The sequence below is a fragment of the Ascaphus truei genome, chromosome 2, assembly GCF_040206685.1.
Source record: "Ascaphus truei isolate aAscTru1 chromosome 2, aAscTru1.hap1, whole genome shotgun sequence".
In the NCBI taxonomy this organism is placed as follows: Eukaryota; Metazoa; Chordata; class Amphibia; order Anura; family Ascaphidae; genus Ascaphus; species Ascaphus truei.
The window spans coordinates 402,343,369-402,361,222 of record NC_134484.1 but is presented as its reverse complement, the minus strand read 5'-3'; the positions used below and the strand labels follow the sequence as shown (position 1 = coordinate 402,361,222).

The window sequence follows — 17,854 nt, the reverse complement described above, 5'->3', positions numbered from 1 at the left end:
TCGTGACGATGATACCAGGAAGTTGCTGTTCCCAACTCCACGAGAACTCCATCATATACCTCCTAAAATAAGCTTGCTTTTTCCATCCTATGCGGCTAAGGCTGTGTGTTATTGTTTAGCCATATCATCTGTGCTACTGAGCAGCTTTTGTCTTGTCCATATCTGCCTTTCTCTTTCTTTTGGAGTGACAGACAGTGGGGAGGTTTGTTGGTGTGTCAGTATGGGGTATTTCCCCCTGTGTTGATGGGTGCTTTTGAGAAGATGAATTATTGATCTTGTGATCCTTCCGCTTTCTCTATTTTTATTGTGTCATGTTTTTGTGTCATTATTAAATTATTTTGCATTATCACTAATTTTGCTTTTTTCCTTTGTATTCCCTCCTGCACCCCTTTTTGTGTTTTTTGGCTTTCAGGGTAGTAAACAATTATATATAGATTGTGTAAGTGTACAATTGTATGAAGGATTTACACTTTACAAGTGCATTTTTTTTCATCTGGACTGAAATTTCAGTTAATGAGAAAAAATGACATTAAACCAAAAAGGATCTGTTATTGTGACTTAACATTGCTTGTTGCACCAAAAATTCAAACAGATGCTCAGCCCCCAGGGGTACAACTCCAATCGGGGTTAATTGAAAAAATAATATATCTTAAAGAATACTGTACTACAGTATATGTTTGGTTATTTTTGTGTTGCATAGATTACCTGAGGCAAAAAGTGTAAAAGTAAGAAATAAAGCCTAAAAAAATTAAAGAGTAGGAATAATTTCATGGAAATCAGTGGCTGGATAATAAAATGCAAACAGTGTACTTCTTATGTAAAATACAATAAATAGACCTTTATTTTGGTAGAACCAAATCAATCTCACAGGATTGCTAACCAATCATTATTTTTATTCCATTGACCATAAGATGGTAACACACTGGATATGTACTGTAGCTACTGTAATAATCTCTGTTACACAGTTCTTAAACAAGATGCTCTGGACATCAAAGATAGCAAAGATGTATTTTTTAAAGCCTTTAAATTGGATAGTCAACTCCAGTCTTAAGGGGCCACCACAAATTAAGTCATTGACTGAGCCACTGATGAGCCACCTGTGCTGAAGCAGGGATATCCGTAAAACCTGACCTGTTGGTGACCCATGAAGACTGGACTTGGCCACTCCTGCTCTTAAAGGCTCAAGGGGTGAGGAGTACATTACAGATAAATGCACTACTGATCCTCTTGCACATAAAGTTATATTATTCTCTTTTTAGGGAAAGCATAACATGTTATAATATTGGTTTACCACAATACTGACTCTTCCTAAACATCATTTGAGTAAAGTATTCAGGAAACAACTCCAAATTCTTAAATACATTTTCCTTACATTTGTGTGTTTGTTTGTTTTTTCATACGAAAAATATGGAATTATTGGGTTTACAATGTTGTACTACAGAACTGAGGAGAAGTGGCTTCGGAAAAATCCCCAACTAGAAATTATTTCATGTGAAAGATGAGTCTCACTGCTTGTTTGTGGCTGCCAATGGATTGTGCAAATATACTTTGATATGCTTCCAATGAGTCTTAATTATTAGTAAGAAGATAATGATATAATTATGTGGACATCTATGAACAGTAAACATGCAGATGGATTTGTGAGATAAATGTCTAGGTCACCTCAGATACTATAATTAATGAAACAACAACACATTTTGTTCCTTACTGATTACATAAAGAAGTAAATGACATGACAGAGTTACAGCTGACACCTGTTGGTGACCAGATTTGTAAATTGTTCTCTGCTGTGAAATGTTAATGCTAATCCTATATACATCATGTAATAGATATAAAACATCTGCTCCAACCTTTTCAGTTCATTTCAACTAAAGGAAATAAGATGTTTGCCTCATTTCTAAATCAATTATGTCACGGTAATCAGGATTACATAATTTATTTTTAAATGCCTGCAATCAGTGCAGTTTACAGTATTTAAAATGTGTGAAACCAGCAAAAACGGCAAACATTTAAATTCCCACTATAAGGACACTGATGTGTCTGTATTTATGGTATCCCATGATAATAACACAAACATGGTTCTAGCCTGTACTCTATTAAATATTATATAGAGTTAATATTGCATTATGACTGATGCGTTGTTTTTACTTTTTTTTAGCCCTTGAACATATGTATTTAAAGTAGTAATATTAAATAATGTGAGGTATAATACTAAAGCGTTAAGATCCGATGAATAGTAGGAGCTAGGCTAAAAATAAATACTCAAATTAACTATCTTAGAAAAATAGGCCCATACTGTATAATAGATTACAGTAGTTTAATATATTTTTTTGCAAATAATTTCTATGTACGATGTATATTAGCCCCCGATTACATTTGTATTTTCCTCTTCATGTCCTATTTAATAATCACATTTATAGACTTAATAAAAATACCTAACTTTTCTTTTATTCAGATTATAAAATAACTTAACTCTTATGTCATACAATCCATTACAAAGCTGCCTCTCTGTACATTAACTGCAAAATATTCTTCATTTTCCCATTGTTCACCAACAAGTAGAAATACACTCACCTGGAAAATATTTCCTTTGGCTTTTTCTCGGTCCAGCACAGGCTTTGTCAGCCACTAAGTAATTTACATTAATACTAAGAAATAAAAATGTTTTTTTTTTCTGCCCACATGGTTTTTTTAAATAAACTAAAATCAGAATTTTACTTTCATTGTCAAACTAATTTCACTAAAAGATTTTAGATGTTGGGCAGGACTAGAGATGTGCAAATTTGTTCAAATGTGATTAACAAATGGTGATGCAAAATTTTAATTAAAAAAATCACCAAAATAACACATTTCTACTGAATATTTGTAGCAGGGAGTTAGAGGGAGAGAGCGTTGACACAGGCATCTCACCACATGTTGTATACATGAGTGTTATGGGATGTATATAAGTAAATCAGACACTCCCTTCTAATCTTAGAATTGCTCGCGAAATGACAAGGTTGCATCTTTTTCACGGCTGGAAATTGCAAAATTGGGGTGAAAGTTTCACACAAGTTTCACACATCTCTAGGCATGACTAGAATTCTCATGTTAGATTAAGTAACAATCTACTATGTATGCAAATTACATACAGTACAAGTGGTGTACTAATTATGTAAAACATCAAGATATAAACATCTTCAAAAACCACTAGAAAGAGAAAAATGATCGATCATCATCTTGGTTCTATTCTAGTACCAATGTCTCATTCTTCAAATTGTGCATTGTGTTTGTCAAAGAATTGAAATGGGGAAGATTTTTTTTTTGTATATGTAAAATAATCTATGTAAACTAAAAAAAAAATTGAATCAATGCAGGTAATCTGAACCTGCAGTCAAGTGTTTAATCCAAAAGAAGTAAAGTATATGCTTTAGCAAGGCTAACATAACACACGGTATAATTCTAAATGCTATTTGGCTCAACATAGACAACCATTTATGATGCTTTAGAAAAATGTCCTTAATGCAGCTTTCCACGTCTGTAAATGACTACATCCCATTATTTCCACATTCTCGATGTGCCCAGCACTTCTTTTGGAATGTTACAAAGAACAGGTCCATACCCCAGTCCTTTTTTAAAAGTAGCATTCAAAGCTTCACGGGCCAATTCTAGACAACACCAGAGTGCTCTTTATGTAGTGGGTCCTGTCAGTGAATCCCTGTACTGACATTGGTGTTGAAGGCTTTATTTCCTAAAAGGAACACAATTGATAGAGGTGTGAAAGGAACATTTTGTCTTCTACCAAGTCAAGCATATGTGTCTCCAGAATTCAATGCAGGGATTTCTGATTCATCTGCGTATTTTCCATTTAATTGTTCACTGTTGGAATCAGGACTGTAGAGGTAAATGGGAACCTCCGTTATGGATGTAGCGGTGTAGGACGTAGAACGCATCGAGCAGTGTTCTCTGCGCCTTTGGCCCCACTGGGTTTTGTATTGCATCCATTGCCTCTTCAGTGCTCCTTGTACCTAGGAAATGAACATGAAAGGTTTTATTTAAAATAATGCTGTATATTGCAATTTCTCTATCTGCAGTATATAACTAAAACACAATAAGAGATCTGTCTTGCCAACAATACCTATGGTTGATGCTTTCAAGGAGAGGGGGAACACATACACGCATGTTGGTAAAATTATGAAATAATGATATATGTTATACTACTTCTATAACTTAAATATTATTGCTACTACCACCTACAGTAACAATTCTAGCTAGAATAAATTTTAAGCGAGAATTAAACATGCAGCCTAATTGTTTGTGAAATTCCCCAGTACTGTTCTGTTTCACTGATAAAAACTGTATATATTTTCCTTACTTTTCATTTCTCTCCAAACATACATACTGTATTTGTATTTCCCATTTTTTTTTCTTCTGGTCCCTGCTATACTAATAGTCAGAAACATAAGTGTTTTCAAAACAAGTTTTAGTCTGCAGCTTTGTATTGACTGCACAATTATTGCATTGTATATTTAGTGATGGTGGTTGTAGTGCCATTTAGCTATGTTTTCAGACATACATTTGAAAAGCTGTTTATATGGTAAAAATAGTACGGTAATATGGTTAAAAAAATAAATAAGAAATACATGCCTGAAATCTTGGCCTGAATGGCAAATACAAGGGATGTTGATGACTGAATTATTTTAAGCAAAAATGTATACTTATACCATGCTTACTGACATTACATAGTATGCATTTATGTACTATACTGTATGTACAGTATATCTTTATTCTTATAGTGCCATCCATGTACAGTACATCGCGCTTCACAGCAGTATGACACATATTGGGAGAAAGCGCTTCAGACATGAACGCAACACTAGTAAAAGGAGTCCCTTCTCCGATGAGCTTACAAACTAGTTTGCCACAAGTATTTAAAATACAACATAGATTACTACTATGCACTTCTTTAAAAAAAAATAAGGGGATGGGGGGAGGGGGGAAATCATATAAATTTGAATCAATGAGAGAGAAAAATGAATCTAGCTGCAGAAAATCTTGGAACTCTAGTGTAGTTGAATGAAATACATTTTCTAACTGTTGAACATGTACTTGTAGCCAGTGTAAGATTGGTGTACATATCTCTTTCTCATGCTGGCAGTAAACCTGGTAAGTATGCAGGAATGCCAGTAGTTATCATGGAGGTTTGCCCTCACACCCTGGTGAGGTGTCATATGTTCCCAAAGGAAGTGACAACATGCATTGTGCCCCCACTTAGTGGTACAGAGCAGGTTTGTTCTCTGGGGGGTGATATAAGACACAGCACTGCCTAAAGTTAGAAGTCAGTTTCCTGTTGTTGTGCTGCCTGTTCACTGAGAGGCACGTGAAGGTTGCAACAGTGTTGCAGTGTCTCCTGCTAGCTGTGAGTCAGTAAGCAGACGCAGCAGTATTAGAGGAGCTGGCAGAGTTAGAGGAGCTGACAGACAGAGCAGCTCAAGAGAGAGACAAAGCAGCTCAGGAGAGGAGGTTACAGCAGCCAGAGAAGCTGGGGAATCTCTCTCTGAGAGTAAAGGTGGAAAGCAGCTCTATTAGGGACAAGGGACCTTCCTAAGAGAGTGCTGCAAAGAGATGAGTGGCTGAGCTTTTATCTGTGAGGGGCAGCTTGCCCATACCACCATGCAAATAAAGATGCCCTTGTTAAAGATACCTCCACTGGGTGAGTGTGAAGTTACTCAGCAGTGGATGGCACCACCAAGAAGGAGTTCCTCACCAGGACCATCTCCCTGCGGAAGCACAGATCCTGATGAGGTGGAGGCGCTGCACATGAAGTAAGTTGGACTCGCACCCACTACCTCAGCTACCTGTCCTGATGACATCCCCTAATAACACCAAGCGGGAGACTCAAGAGTCCTGTTACTTGCAGGTGCACCACCACACACGCCTTGTAATGGGGGACTGGTTAGACTACACGGGCCAATATGAGATTGGGTGGGTCAGGCCAGAGGGAACACCCGTTACAATTGGAGGCGCTGCTGAGATACCTGTTAACAGGACAGGCTTTTGCTAGGCACACATAAGGAAAGAGAGAAGTGTCTGCTGCCACTTTGTGCTGCGTGGGACGGAGCCAGGGGTAGTCAGGGAGATGCTGGAGCTGCATGCCGCAAAGACGCCTTGGGATCCGTAAGGGGTTAGTGAGTCTGGAGCCGGGGGCTATTGCTGTTCTAGTCGCCTTGAGGTAGCGCTAGCGGGGGACGCCTAAAGGGGTAAACTGGTAACTGAGAGCAGGAATTCTGGATGGGTCCGCACTAGGCTAGCCAAAAGTAGGTCGACGCCCAAAGTACTGCATGGAAGAGCCAGAGTATTCTAGTCTCCATTCCAGATCACTTACCAAGGAGCACAGACTGGAGGAACGTGTTACAGTAGACACAGAAAGAGAGAGCCTAGCCTGAGGTAGTGCAAACACGAGTCAGATCTACATTAGGTACACAAGGTGGTGCACAAGGCATTTTATTGCATCGGTGTGGCAGCTGCCCCGCAGAGAGGAGCTCCATGTGCGATAACAGAAATTATAACAGAGAAAAGAATGGCGACCGCAAGAATGGAGGCTCTCTCAAGCAGTGAGTCACACCAAAGATGGCGGCTCCCGCCAAGTCGGGAGAGCACCAGGACTGTGCAAGAAATTGTTGCAGAGTATTGTCCGGGTTGGGTGTGGGTGCCAAAACCTGAAATCCGCCCCTGCACTGTGAGTAGTTCAGCACAGAGTCAGAACCACTCCTTGGTAGAAAGTGTCCCTTCTCGAGAGAGCCCCGTCAGAATGGAGGATCTGCAGAGCGCAGAAGGTCCAGGATGGCAGGGGGCAGAGAGAACCGTCAGAATGGAGGATCTGCAGAGCGCAGAAGGTCCAGGAAGGCGGGTAAACGAGGAACATGCATATGACCTGTGCGTGGAAGAAGAACAAGCTACAGAAGAGACTTCTGTGAGCCTGTTGGAGACTGGCGTGACAGCCGTGGCTGCGCCGGGTTTGTCCTGTCTATACTCTCGGGAAAGTAACCTCGAGGCTAGTGAGGACGACAGTGTTGCTAGTTGGGAGGAACGAAATGGACTTTGTTATCATTCAATATACAAACAGCCAAACGCTACCTCAAATGTGATGCAGAAAGATAATACAAACCAAAATGGCGGTTCCCGCGTTCCCGGGACACCGCGTGGGCCAGCTGCAGAAAGTCTTGCAACTTTGCAGCTTGCTAATCGTTGGCCAGGATTGGTGCCAACGAGAAAACTCCACCCCGTTGGGGAGTTTGGCGCGAAAGCTGGAGCCGCGCCCTCATGGACTATGACTGACTCCGCCCCTGTGCTGGGTCAGCCTACAAGTCTACGAGACCCTCCTCTAGAGTCCACCAGGGGGAGTGAGCACATTGAACTACCAGTAGCAACTTCTGTTCCCCCTAAGAAAGAAACAGAATGCAGCGAACCACATCCGCAGTTGTATGGTGTTTGGCCAGCAGAGGGACTGTATGTAACATTTCTTTTGTGCCCGTGCTTACAGAAAGACCTTAAACTCTCTGGTGGTATGAACTTTGATCCCTATCAGCGACCACGAGGGGTTCAGGTAGTGAAAGTCGAAGGAAAAAGGTACGTCCGGTGCCTATGCCCCAAGTGTGCTTTTCCTGATGGCGAATTGAGCTGGGGACCCAAGTGTGCCTGCTGCGCGGCACAGTTCCTAAAACCAGTGCTGCTGTGTGCTACGGAACCCGTAGCGGAAGATGCGGCTAACCAGCCTACCTCAACTACAGAGGGCCCGTGCGCCCTAACCGCGGCTCCAGATCCGGTTCCAATACCGGAACCCCAGATGATGGAACCATTCCTGACGGAATCAACGAAGGGTAAGGTGACTGCCCAGGGAGAAGGGGGATCGCTACCACTGGTACCGCTGGAGCAGGACCGCTTCAGGCCGATGGCCATCAGCGAATGCGAAGCACCCCGACGCTGTTCCCCTGCGGAGATGTCCCTATCCCCATCCTGTACTACTGAAGACAGTAGTCAACCAGCTGTGGTGATGCGCCAGCCGGCGGACCACACAAGTGAAGCTGAAGATAAAGAGACATTTATCCCATCGGCTGAGGACCATGATGTAGGCCCGTGTGCTCTACAACAGTCAGTCCGGCCTACCACAGAGGAACCCATCGCAAGCCAGCGGAGTGGTGAGGAACCTCTTAACCCCCCACAGGCGCCGGTGGTGGCAATGGCGGATGTCGTTCTGGAGGAAGAGGTTCCGATTGGGAACCCAACGCAAGATGGCGGCGAGTCCAGCGAGATGGCCGTGTCCTCTCGGCCAAGCAGCTGTACCCGGTTGCCTGGGACCGAGAAGAGCCAGCAGGCCCTGCGGAAGCCTGGGAGTAAGGAGGCGAGTGAACCGGAGTGCCAGTCCGATGGTACTGGGCAAGGTAGCGAGAAGTTGCGGGTCGTAGCCCCGCGTATGCCGGCAGTGTTTCCCTATGCCCAACCCCAGACCATAGTTAAAACTCCTGCCCCTGTCACTTTTTCCTATGGGTCCCAGTCTAGCCAAGGGTTGTCTGGGGAGTCCCGAGCCACTTTTGAAGAATGGACTGGGGAAAATCTGGACTGGGGTGACTGTTTTGTCTCCGATGAGGGGTCGGGGAGGGAAATGTCTATGCAACGAATGTTATACTGCACTAATGATGACAATCGTACTGTTATGGTGGGATGTGATTCTAAGAGCATTGGGACAAATTTTGGGTCTCCAGGGACATTGGGAGTTTCATCTGGGGATTTGGGTAATGTTGCTCATATGGTGCCTATTGCCCGGGGAGCCCCCTATGTGCCCTCACTGTCAGAAAGAGTTATTAGGGATCGCCAAAAGTTGGTACGTAATTTTCATCGTCCCTGGGAGAACGAACTTATGTTTGAAATGGGTTCCCTTGATTCAGAAAATTGGGATCCTGGCGGGTTAGATGAGACGTGGTGTAGTCAAGAGGGGGTAGTCTACATCTCCCAGAGAGGCCTTAGGGAGGTGTATGGGCATGATCTTCTCAGTCCACTAGCATCCAAGCCAGAGTTGTGGGCTGATTGTGGGTGTCTAGTATGTCCCCTAGAGTGTTACAGCATTGATGCTCTAAGCCCAGTGGACCATGCTGTGCGCAAGCCACCTTAAGAGGGTAGAGTAGTCCCAGTAATGGATACTCCAGCATGGGGTAATCCTAGTTGTTATACATCTAAAGTTAGGATGTATCTGTTATTGTATGATGAAAAGATATGTACTGTAATGTGTTGTTATGTTTTGCAGTGCTACCTGAAGGAAGGTCCGCAAATTTAGATCCCAGCCGGGACGTTGGGGTTCCACCAGGGGGAGAATGTAGCCAGTGTAAGATTGGTGTACATATCTCTTTCTCATGCTGGCAGTAAACCTGGTAAGTATGCAGGAATGCCAGTAGTTATCATGGAGGTTTGCCCTCACACCCTGGTGAGGTGTCATATGTTCCCAAAGGAAGTGACAACATGCATTGTGCCCCCACTTAGTGGTACAGAGCAGGTTTGTTCTCTGGGGGGTGATATAAGACACAGCACTGCCTAAAGTTAGAAGTCAGTTTCCTGTTGTTGTGCTGCCTGTTCACTGAGAGGCACGTGAAGGTTGCAACAGTGTTGCAGTGTCTCCTGCTAGCTGTGAGTCAGTAAACAGACGCAGCAGTATTAGAGGAGCTGGCAGAGTTAGAGGAGCTGACAGACAGAGCAGCTCAAGAGAGAGACAAAGCAGCTCAGGAGAGGAGATTACAGCAGCCAGAGAAGCTGGGGAATCTCTCTCTGAGAGTAAAGGTGGAAAGCAGCTCTATTAGGGACAAGGGACCTTCCTAAGAGAGTGCTGCAAAGAGATGAGTGGCTGAGCTTTTATCTGTGAGGGGCAGCTTGCCCATACCACCATGCAAATAAAGATGCCTTTGTTAAAGATACCTCCACTGGGTGAGTGTGAAGTTACTCAGCAGTGGATGGCACCACCAAGAAGGAGTTCCTCACCAGGACCATCTCCCTGCGGAAGCACAGATCCAGATGAGGTGGAGGCGCTGCACATGAAGTAAGTTGGACTCGCACCCACTACCTCAGCTACCTGTCCTGATGACATCCCCTAATAACACCAAGCGGGAGACTCAAGAGTCCTGTTACTTGCAGGTGCACCACCACACACGCCTTGTAATGGGGGACTGGTTAGACTACACGGGCCAATATGAGATTGGGTGGGTCAGGCCAGAGGGAACACCCGTTACATACTGTATGCTTGTGATGTGGTGGTAATATCGGCAGCAATACACTTCCTTTCAAAATGCACATTTTGTGTAGCGGGGCTTGGATATACTGAGAATGTGAGCAGGTCAAGTTTAAGGTTGAGAAATGTTGAACCTCAAAAGGATGGCATTTGATCGTTTTTGATAAAAAGGGTCAGTTTTAAAAATAGACACATTCATCTGCAATAAGAGAGGTCTTCAGACTATTTATTAAATATGAAAGTCCTACAGAGCACAGTGGTTTGTCAGTGTTTTTCATATGTAATAAATTGTCTGGGGACCTTTCTTATTCAGAGAAGTGCGCCTATCTTTTATCTGGATGAAAATGTGTACAGTGAAAGCTAGTGGAGATCCCACATGATGATATCCAGCACCCAGTAAATATACCTATTGAAAATTAACAGGAATTGCAGGGCAAATATTATTACTGTATTTTCTGTTTTTAAAATAGATAAACTTAAATGATTTTCCTAACCAAAATTATTAGTTTCAATATCTCTGTTAAAATATGTACAGTATATACTAAAAGTTTCATTGAATAAGACATACAGTATTGTAACCACGCAGACTTTTGGGGTCCCTTCTTTCTATGTGGATTGGTGCTGCCAATGTAGGTGTTATCAGTAAACAGAATACAGGAACATCACTTTTAACATTTTATTAGCAGGCAACATAAATTAGCTCTTTAACAGACAAATCAAATAAAAACCTAACTCCCCACCCAGGAGCCCTGACTGTCTGAATTTTTACTGCTGCTCTGCCTTACCAGCCTAGAACTAACTAATTCCAGTGCCAGTTCTGGAACCCTTCCTGACAGTCTCTCCCAGCTTTCTGCTGCAGGGTCTACAAAGAGGGATTCTCCTTCCTAAACCTAGGAGCTCTAGGGAATACCTCATTTTCCCTCACCCCACCCAGTGTCAGTGAAGCTCTGCTCCATATAGTTTCTTTAGGGTGCCTGATTAGAGCACCTGGCTTGCATACATGGGCTGCATAGAAATCTGGCCGGGTTTCTTATTAGCCCCAGCTTGTGTTCTTCCCACTGGGCCTCCATCACAAATCCTCTTCCCAGCTCAGCATCTTGGGGTTGAGCGACCATCACCATGAGGCAATGAATCATGGTGATGCCGCGTTTGCCCTTCCTGGGGAATGGTAATCCAGCTAGTGGATATCAGTCCTATGACAGAACTGGCGATTCATTCTAAGCTTTTTCCCAAGTTTTGGAATTTCACTCTGAAGAATGGAGGGCTCCAGCTCTACTATCTTTTTCTGGGACAAGCTTAAATGACCCACTGTTGATTAGTGGAGCTCTTCTTTAGCTAACTGCTCAGCCTCCTTTAGAAGCTTTACGTCAATATGTCTTTGGCAACTAGACAACATCTTCATGAGTTTCAGCAAAACCACCCACATCTACCAAAAACCATTGACTTTCTTGGTCAAGTCATTCAACTGCTCACTGAACAGCCATAGCTCAATCTTTAGAAAGACATTTGCACTTTTTTCCCACTGTTAGCATCTCCGCCAAGGCAACTTTCTCAGCTATGTTACCATCAATAAATTATGTACTTTGTGTTGCTCCATGTGAATCAGTGTCTTGGCATCCAAGTCCTGTAATAACCGTTTCAGCAGGTCCTGGTGTTGAATCTGTCTCCTGTAGATAAATGGCTGTACCATGTGAAGATGCCTAAAATTGCTTGGGAGACTCTGTAACTAGCTGTAGGATTACCTCCAAAGCTGTGCACAGACTCAGGATTTTCTCTTTATTCTCTTGCTGACTTTTACACAGGGTCATCTGGGCTGTAAGCAGGGCCTCCAGGGATACTTTGGTGCAGCTCAGCTCAGTCTGCAGCTCTGTTCTGCAGGAGGGGGTGGGGAAGGGAACTGACTGCTCAGATGCTCCTGCAGCTGCGGCATGTCATTACTAGTCTGGAGACTTTCTGCTGCAGAGCACTCTGCTTCTTCTCAGCCTGTTTGTCTTGGGCCTCCTGCAGTTGCAATCCTTTTCTCATTATCCATTTTTGCTAATTTGATTGCCCTTTTGCAATTTTTGTTACATTCCTTATAATTTTGATATGATGCCTCCGTCCCTTCTGACTTTAAGTATCTAAATGCCTGCCTCTACTTTTCCATTTTCTCCCCTACCAGTTTATTTAGCCACATTGGTTTAGACTTGTTTCTTTTCTATTTATTACCCAAGGGTATACTCTGATATGTGTGCTTTTCTAACAACGTTTTAAAGACTGCCATTTATCTTCAAATATTTTTCCCTGCAAAAAAGTGTGTGTGTGCCGAGCACACGCATTTTAAGTGAAACTTCTTTGTCTATTGTCACTGTTTTGTCACATAAATTGTATTTGTGATGGTGATGTTTTTAATTAAAAATCAACACAATTTAAGTGCCATAATGCAAAGAAGTTTCACTTACGCATGTTTTGGCTATTTGCCACTTCTATATTTATAGTAACTGTGAATTCCTCGTGTGTGTGCATCACTGTGTGTGTGTGCGTCAGACAGTGTGTCAGTCAGTGTGTGTGTGTGTGTGGGGGTATACAAATCCTGGGGTATACTTCTGTGTGATCCATCTCTAGGTCATGAACTGCCCAGAAGAGCCCCAGTTATATTCAAGAAAGATACTAATAAAGAATCTACTGGCACCCAGTAAATAAACATAAGGGTCAATCTGGTTTGTCTTTTGGAAATTTTAAATGTAGTCGAAATCGTTGCATCATGTGTAAACACGTATGCATTAAAGGAACATTTGTGTCATATTCTATGGGGAGCAGCCATCATTCAAAGGCATAGTCATTTTCTCACCGCTTACTGTATGTGGTCTACATGTTATACTTTGACTGTGGCTGTCTATCTATTGGGAGAACTATACACCCTTTAAATGTGAGATTTCTAGAACATAGGAGAAATATCATTAACGGGCACACTTTGAACAGTCTCTCTAAACATTTTCATCTGTCACAACAAGGACCTGGCCACTTTAAAGTCATGGGACTTGAGCATATCCCATCTTCTTAACTGGGTGGGAACAGGTTCAATATGTTATGTATTAGAGCAGGGGTGTGCAAACTGGGGGGCGTGAGATTTTTTTTTTGGGGGGGCGCGGTGGTTACAGAGGCCCAGCGCTCTTCCCCAAAGCATTTAAATGAAATGCCAGGGAGCGGGTCGAGACCTCTGTATCACGTGACATGATGTCACTCACATAACCCCGTTGCGTCATGGGATGCCGGTTTCTGGGTAAGGGAGAGCGCGAGCACTGGGGCTGAGCAGACAGGGGGCACAGCGCAGAAAGTTTGCACACCCCTGTATTAGAGAATCCAATTGGATCTAGATTTTTTAATTATATCTCCAGAAGCTCTAAATGAGAGTTTTGACACTAGCACTCTAGTCTTATAATGTAAATTTCTCTAATTTCGGTCTATTGTAATCTTCTATTGAAACTTCGTTTTTTTCATATATTTAATGAATTTTTCATAAATTGTGTATATTCTCTGCAATTAATTTTTTCTCTTTTGCAACCGTATTGTAATTTGGATATCGTAAGTTATTCAGTTTAATTCACAATTTTTACAAGAATAGTCTTGTTGTATATAGATAGAATTAAATTATATATTGATGCTACAGTAGTTTAGTTTTTCTCTCTTAATCTTAAAAATGTTAGTTTGTATATACTAATATTGTAGGTTAGTTTATTTTTAAAATCAATTTCTTAATTTACTTTAGATATTTACTTTAGATATTTAGATTGCCTTTATCTTTTGGCCTATGGTACCATTTTTTATACCATGGTTTTGCAATGATTATTTTAGGTTTGTGGGAGCATTTATTTACCGATTATCATAGTTAGGATCATTGCCAAGCAATAATGGTGTGAGGTTCCCTGTATGTAGGTAACCATCAGGTATATTGGGAGATCTGGACTGTGACTGCTCATATCCCTGAGGAAGTCACATGGACTATGATAAAACGCATTGAGATATTTGTTGGTACATGATACGTCATCACGTTCCCGGGGGCTGGTGAGGTCTAGCAAGGTTTGTTGTTGTTGGACACTTGTGTTTCCCGGTGAAACTGCTACTTCTTTATTGGAGATCAACACACACTGGACCTCTTTGCCTATGATGCGCATGCATCTGGATGAATTGACCTGAGGATCGTGACCTGCTACCCATGTTATTGTTGTGAAATTATTTCTCCAACGTGCAACTTATTACTATTTTTGTGAGTGCATACCACCTTTGGTTTTATTTGCAATATTAAATTACCCATACAGTTGTATGCTGTGGCACACGCTTCTTATTTTATACATAGGCAGACAGACACACAGAGACAAACACATGCCATTCCAGTGTAACATGGTTATTCTAAAGGCTGATTAGATAACAGTAACAGTGGATTCCCCAAGGATAACATGTACCACTTTTTTACAATCACAAGTCATAATAAAAAAAATAATGGGCCATATAATGCCCCTGCTGTAAGAACCTCAGTTGCTCCGCCAACAAAAGCAGTGCCTAATTAGTACACATATTACTTCGCTAATCAAGGTGATTTGAGGGTGGTGTAGAGACTCATATTTGTATTATTTACTATCCATTTGTTTTATTGAACTTTACTGCTTTAGGGATGAGTTGTGGAATAGATACAAATTAACTGTCTACTCAATCTAAAAAATTACAGATAACTGTGGAATACTGTACATGCACATGCACATGCACATGCACAAGGCAAACAACACTGGCAAAATAACAATACTGTACTATTCTGATAATTCTTTTCAAAACACATCTGGCCAAATCTCTAAGAACTGTAAATCCACCAAAGTTATCCCAGTTTTCAAATGTGGTGACAACATTTTTTATCTCCAACTACCTGCACTACCCAAAATCATGGGGAAATGTTTCCATTCCCAGTAAAGCAACTATTACAAAGTCAAATTTCCTTTGTGCATTCCAATCTGGCTTTCAACCAAATGACTCTACAGTAACAGCCCTCTTAAAAATATGCCATGGGATCCAATGTGGAATAGTCCTAGATTTTGCAAAGGATGTTGATACTTTTGACCATGCTATAATGTTAAACAAGTTCCACTGCTCTGGAAATTTTACTGTAATCTGATTTTTCAAAGGTCAAAAACTGGATCATTCAAAGCAAACTGTTTTGGGACTAAGGCTACATTTCTAGAGATCCTCATGAAAGAGTTTCTGATAAGACCTAACTGTAACACTACTGTAATCTTGTCCACAGTTACTAGCTGTAAATATTTGGGTATGTTGCTAAACTCCCATCTAACATTTGGTTTGTATATTGACAAACTGTCATCCCAAATCTATTCCAAACTGGGTGTAGTTACATAAAAATAAATCCTGCCTAAACCCCTTTGTCAGAAAGCACATTGCACAACAGATGATAATGCCAATTATTGATAATGAGTACACAGTGTACCACTCCAAATTCACCTAAGCAAACTTCACAATCTTTACAACTCAATATGCAATTTGTCGTACTATGTAGCATAGCATATTGTCTGATACCCGAGAAGCCTGAGGCGCCAGAGGATTAATGCTGTGGGGTGGGGGGTCCAATTCGGAAGCATGGACTACCAGCAGCCCGACCGCACACAGACAATGTTTCCGGAGGTGGCAGATTTTTGCTGTCTTTGCTATGGCTCCAGAGACGGTTAGTCGTCCTACACCTGTATAACACCCACCATTGTGATATGTTAATTGTACTAGTTTGGATATCACAGACGCAACATACATTTTTCATGTCATCTTCAAATACTTTCTGGACAAGTTACCCAATTACTTGAGCAGGCTTGTGACTCTTACTGCACACAGCACTATCGCCTGAAGAAACCTGCTTAGGCCTCGGTTCTGCTGCGCTCGGTGGCGCGGGCGGCCACACGCGTGTTCCCCACCAGCAGGGGAATCCTGCGGAGCCGTTCCCCCCTGGCTGCACAGCTTACTACACGCTGTGGCGCGTCAGCCGCTATGGGATACAAGAGAATGGTGTTCTCTAGCATTGACGCGTCACGTGGTGTGGCTGTGAGCCAATGGGGAGGGGAGGCTTCAGGAGGAGGAGAGGCTTCGGGGAGCGGGGAGAAGTGTGGAATGAAAGCAGCGTGAGTGCCTGTCTGTGTGTGTGTATGTGTGTGTCTGAGTGCCTGTCTGTGTGTGTGTCTGAGTGTGTGCGTGCCTGTCTGTGTGTGTGTATGTGTGTGCCTGAGTGCGTGAGTGCCTGCCTCTGTCTGTCTGTGTGTGTGTGTTGGTTTACTTACCCGAGCCGTGGAGGGAGGGGGGGAGAGTAGCGGGTCCCTCCGCTCAAGCCACGCCCCCCCTCCCGCTCAAACCTCCCACTCCCGCCCACCTCCCGCTCCGGCTCCCGCTCCCTACAGACCGCATATCACGGTCTGTGTATGTCAGCGCCCCGCCTGTCTGCAGTGCGGGCACGCTGACTCTGGGAGCGGGGCCTTAGCCTTACTGTTCCAAGGCTCAATATAAAATCCAGTGACTTTTCTTTCTATTACTGAACACCCCACAATTTATCTGAGTCTCTTAAAACCACTTCCTGTATAGATTCTTTCAAGAGTTTGGCTGTTTCCTACTTTAAACATGATTGTTACTGTAATTTATAATGTTATCAGCTTAATATTTTGTACCCAGAACATACTTGAAAAAAAAAAAAAAAATATTTTATAAATAAATAAAAATGTGTATCATCATATTCATTATCCTCCATGTAAAGCAATTATAATGAATACATGATCTTCCACACTCAGACATTTTGTGGAGGAGGAGATTTCAACGTACAGTATCTTTAGAATGCACAGCAGGAGTATGTTCAATGTTCCACTTAAATCTTCATAGATGACACCATTATTATTAAATATCATTACATAAAAAAGTGGGGGTTTCTGAACTGTTTTTAACAGTATTGAATAAACGTAATGGTTTTATTTTTACTATTACATGCATTTCTTTTTTTTTGAATGGTTGGGACGCCATTAAGCAAGTAGCATAATCACAGACATGACAAAAGTTATACACACAACCTTGAAAAAACTATGATGCACACTGTTATTTTTTTCTATTTCTAATACAAATATTTTTTTAATAAAAATAATTTCACTAAACACACTTTTAGCACATCAAGAAAAAGTTGATATAAGAAGTGAAAATATAAGCAATATGTGAGATATTAAAAAGGGTAGAAAAAATATATGGTTACCATCACTATTTCATTAAGATGGAAAAATAACCCTGTACCTTTTCTGCACACCGTTTTGTTTTACACTACTACTCATCATTTCTGATTATCTTGCTCTTTCCTACACCCATTTTCTTGGCCTCCAACTACCCTAGTCTGATATCCTTGTCTCTCCCTTCTCATCTAGTCCGATTCGCTGGGTCTGTTCATAATTCCCTGTTGGTTGGTTCGTTACATAAAGAAAAAAAAACTTTTTAAACTTGTATTTTATTGGGTTTTTTTTACACATGTTATTTTTGGGAGGGGAGGGATACTTTGATGTCAGAGGCTTTAACTTAGGACCTCCATATAAACAGTGATGCTTTATT

The 17,854-nt window shown here is 41.9% G+C and overlaps 1 protein-coding gene across 2 annotated transcripts in view; it reads right to left on the bottom strand.

The window, feature by feature from the left end:
- Positions 1-840: 840 nt before the first annotated feature.
- CALCR (calcitonin receptor) overlaps positions 841-17,854 on the bottom strand; it is a 379,531-nt gene continuing 362,517 nt past the window's right edge. For both annotated transcript variants that reach the window (XM_075587337.1, XM_075587336.1), the window contains one exon: positions 841-4,007. In XM_075587337.1, the coding sequence (XP_075443452.1) occupies positions 3,786-4,007 (222 nt within the window). In that variant the 3' untranslated portion in view covers positions 841-3,785. The remainder of the gene's footprint in view (positions 4,008-17,854) is intronic.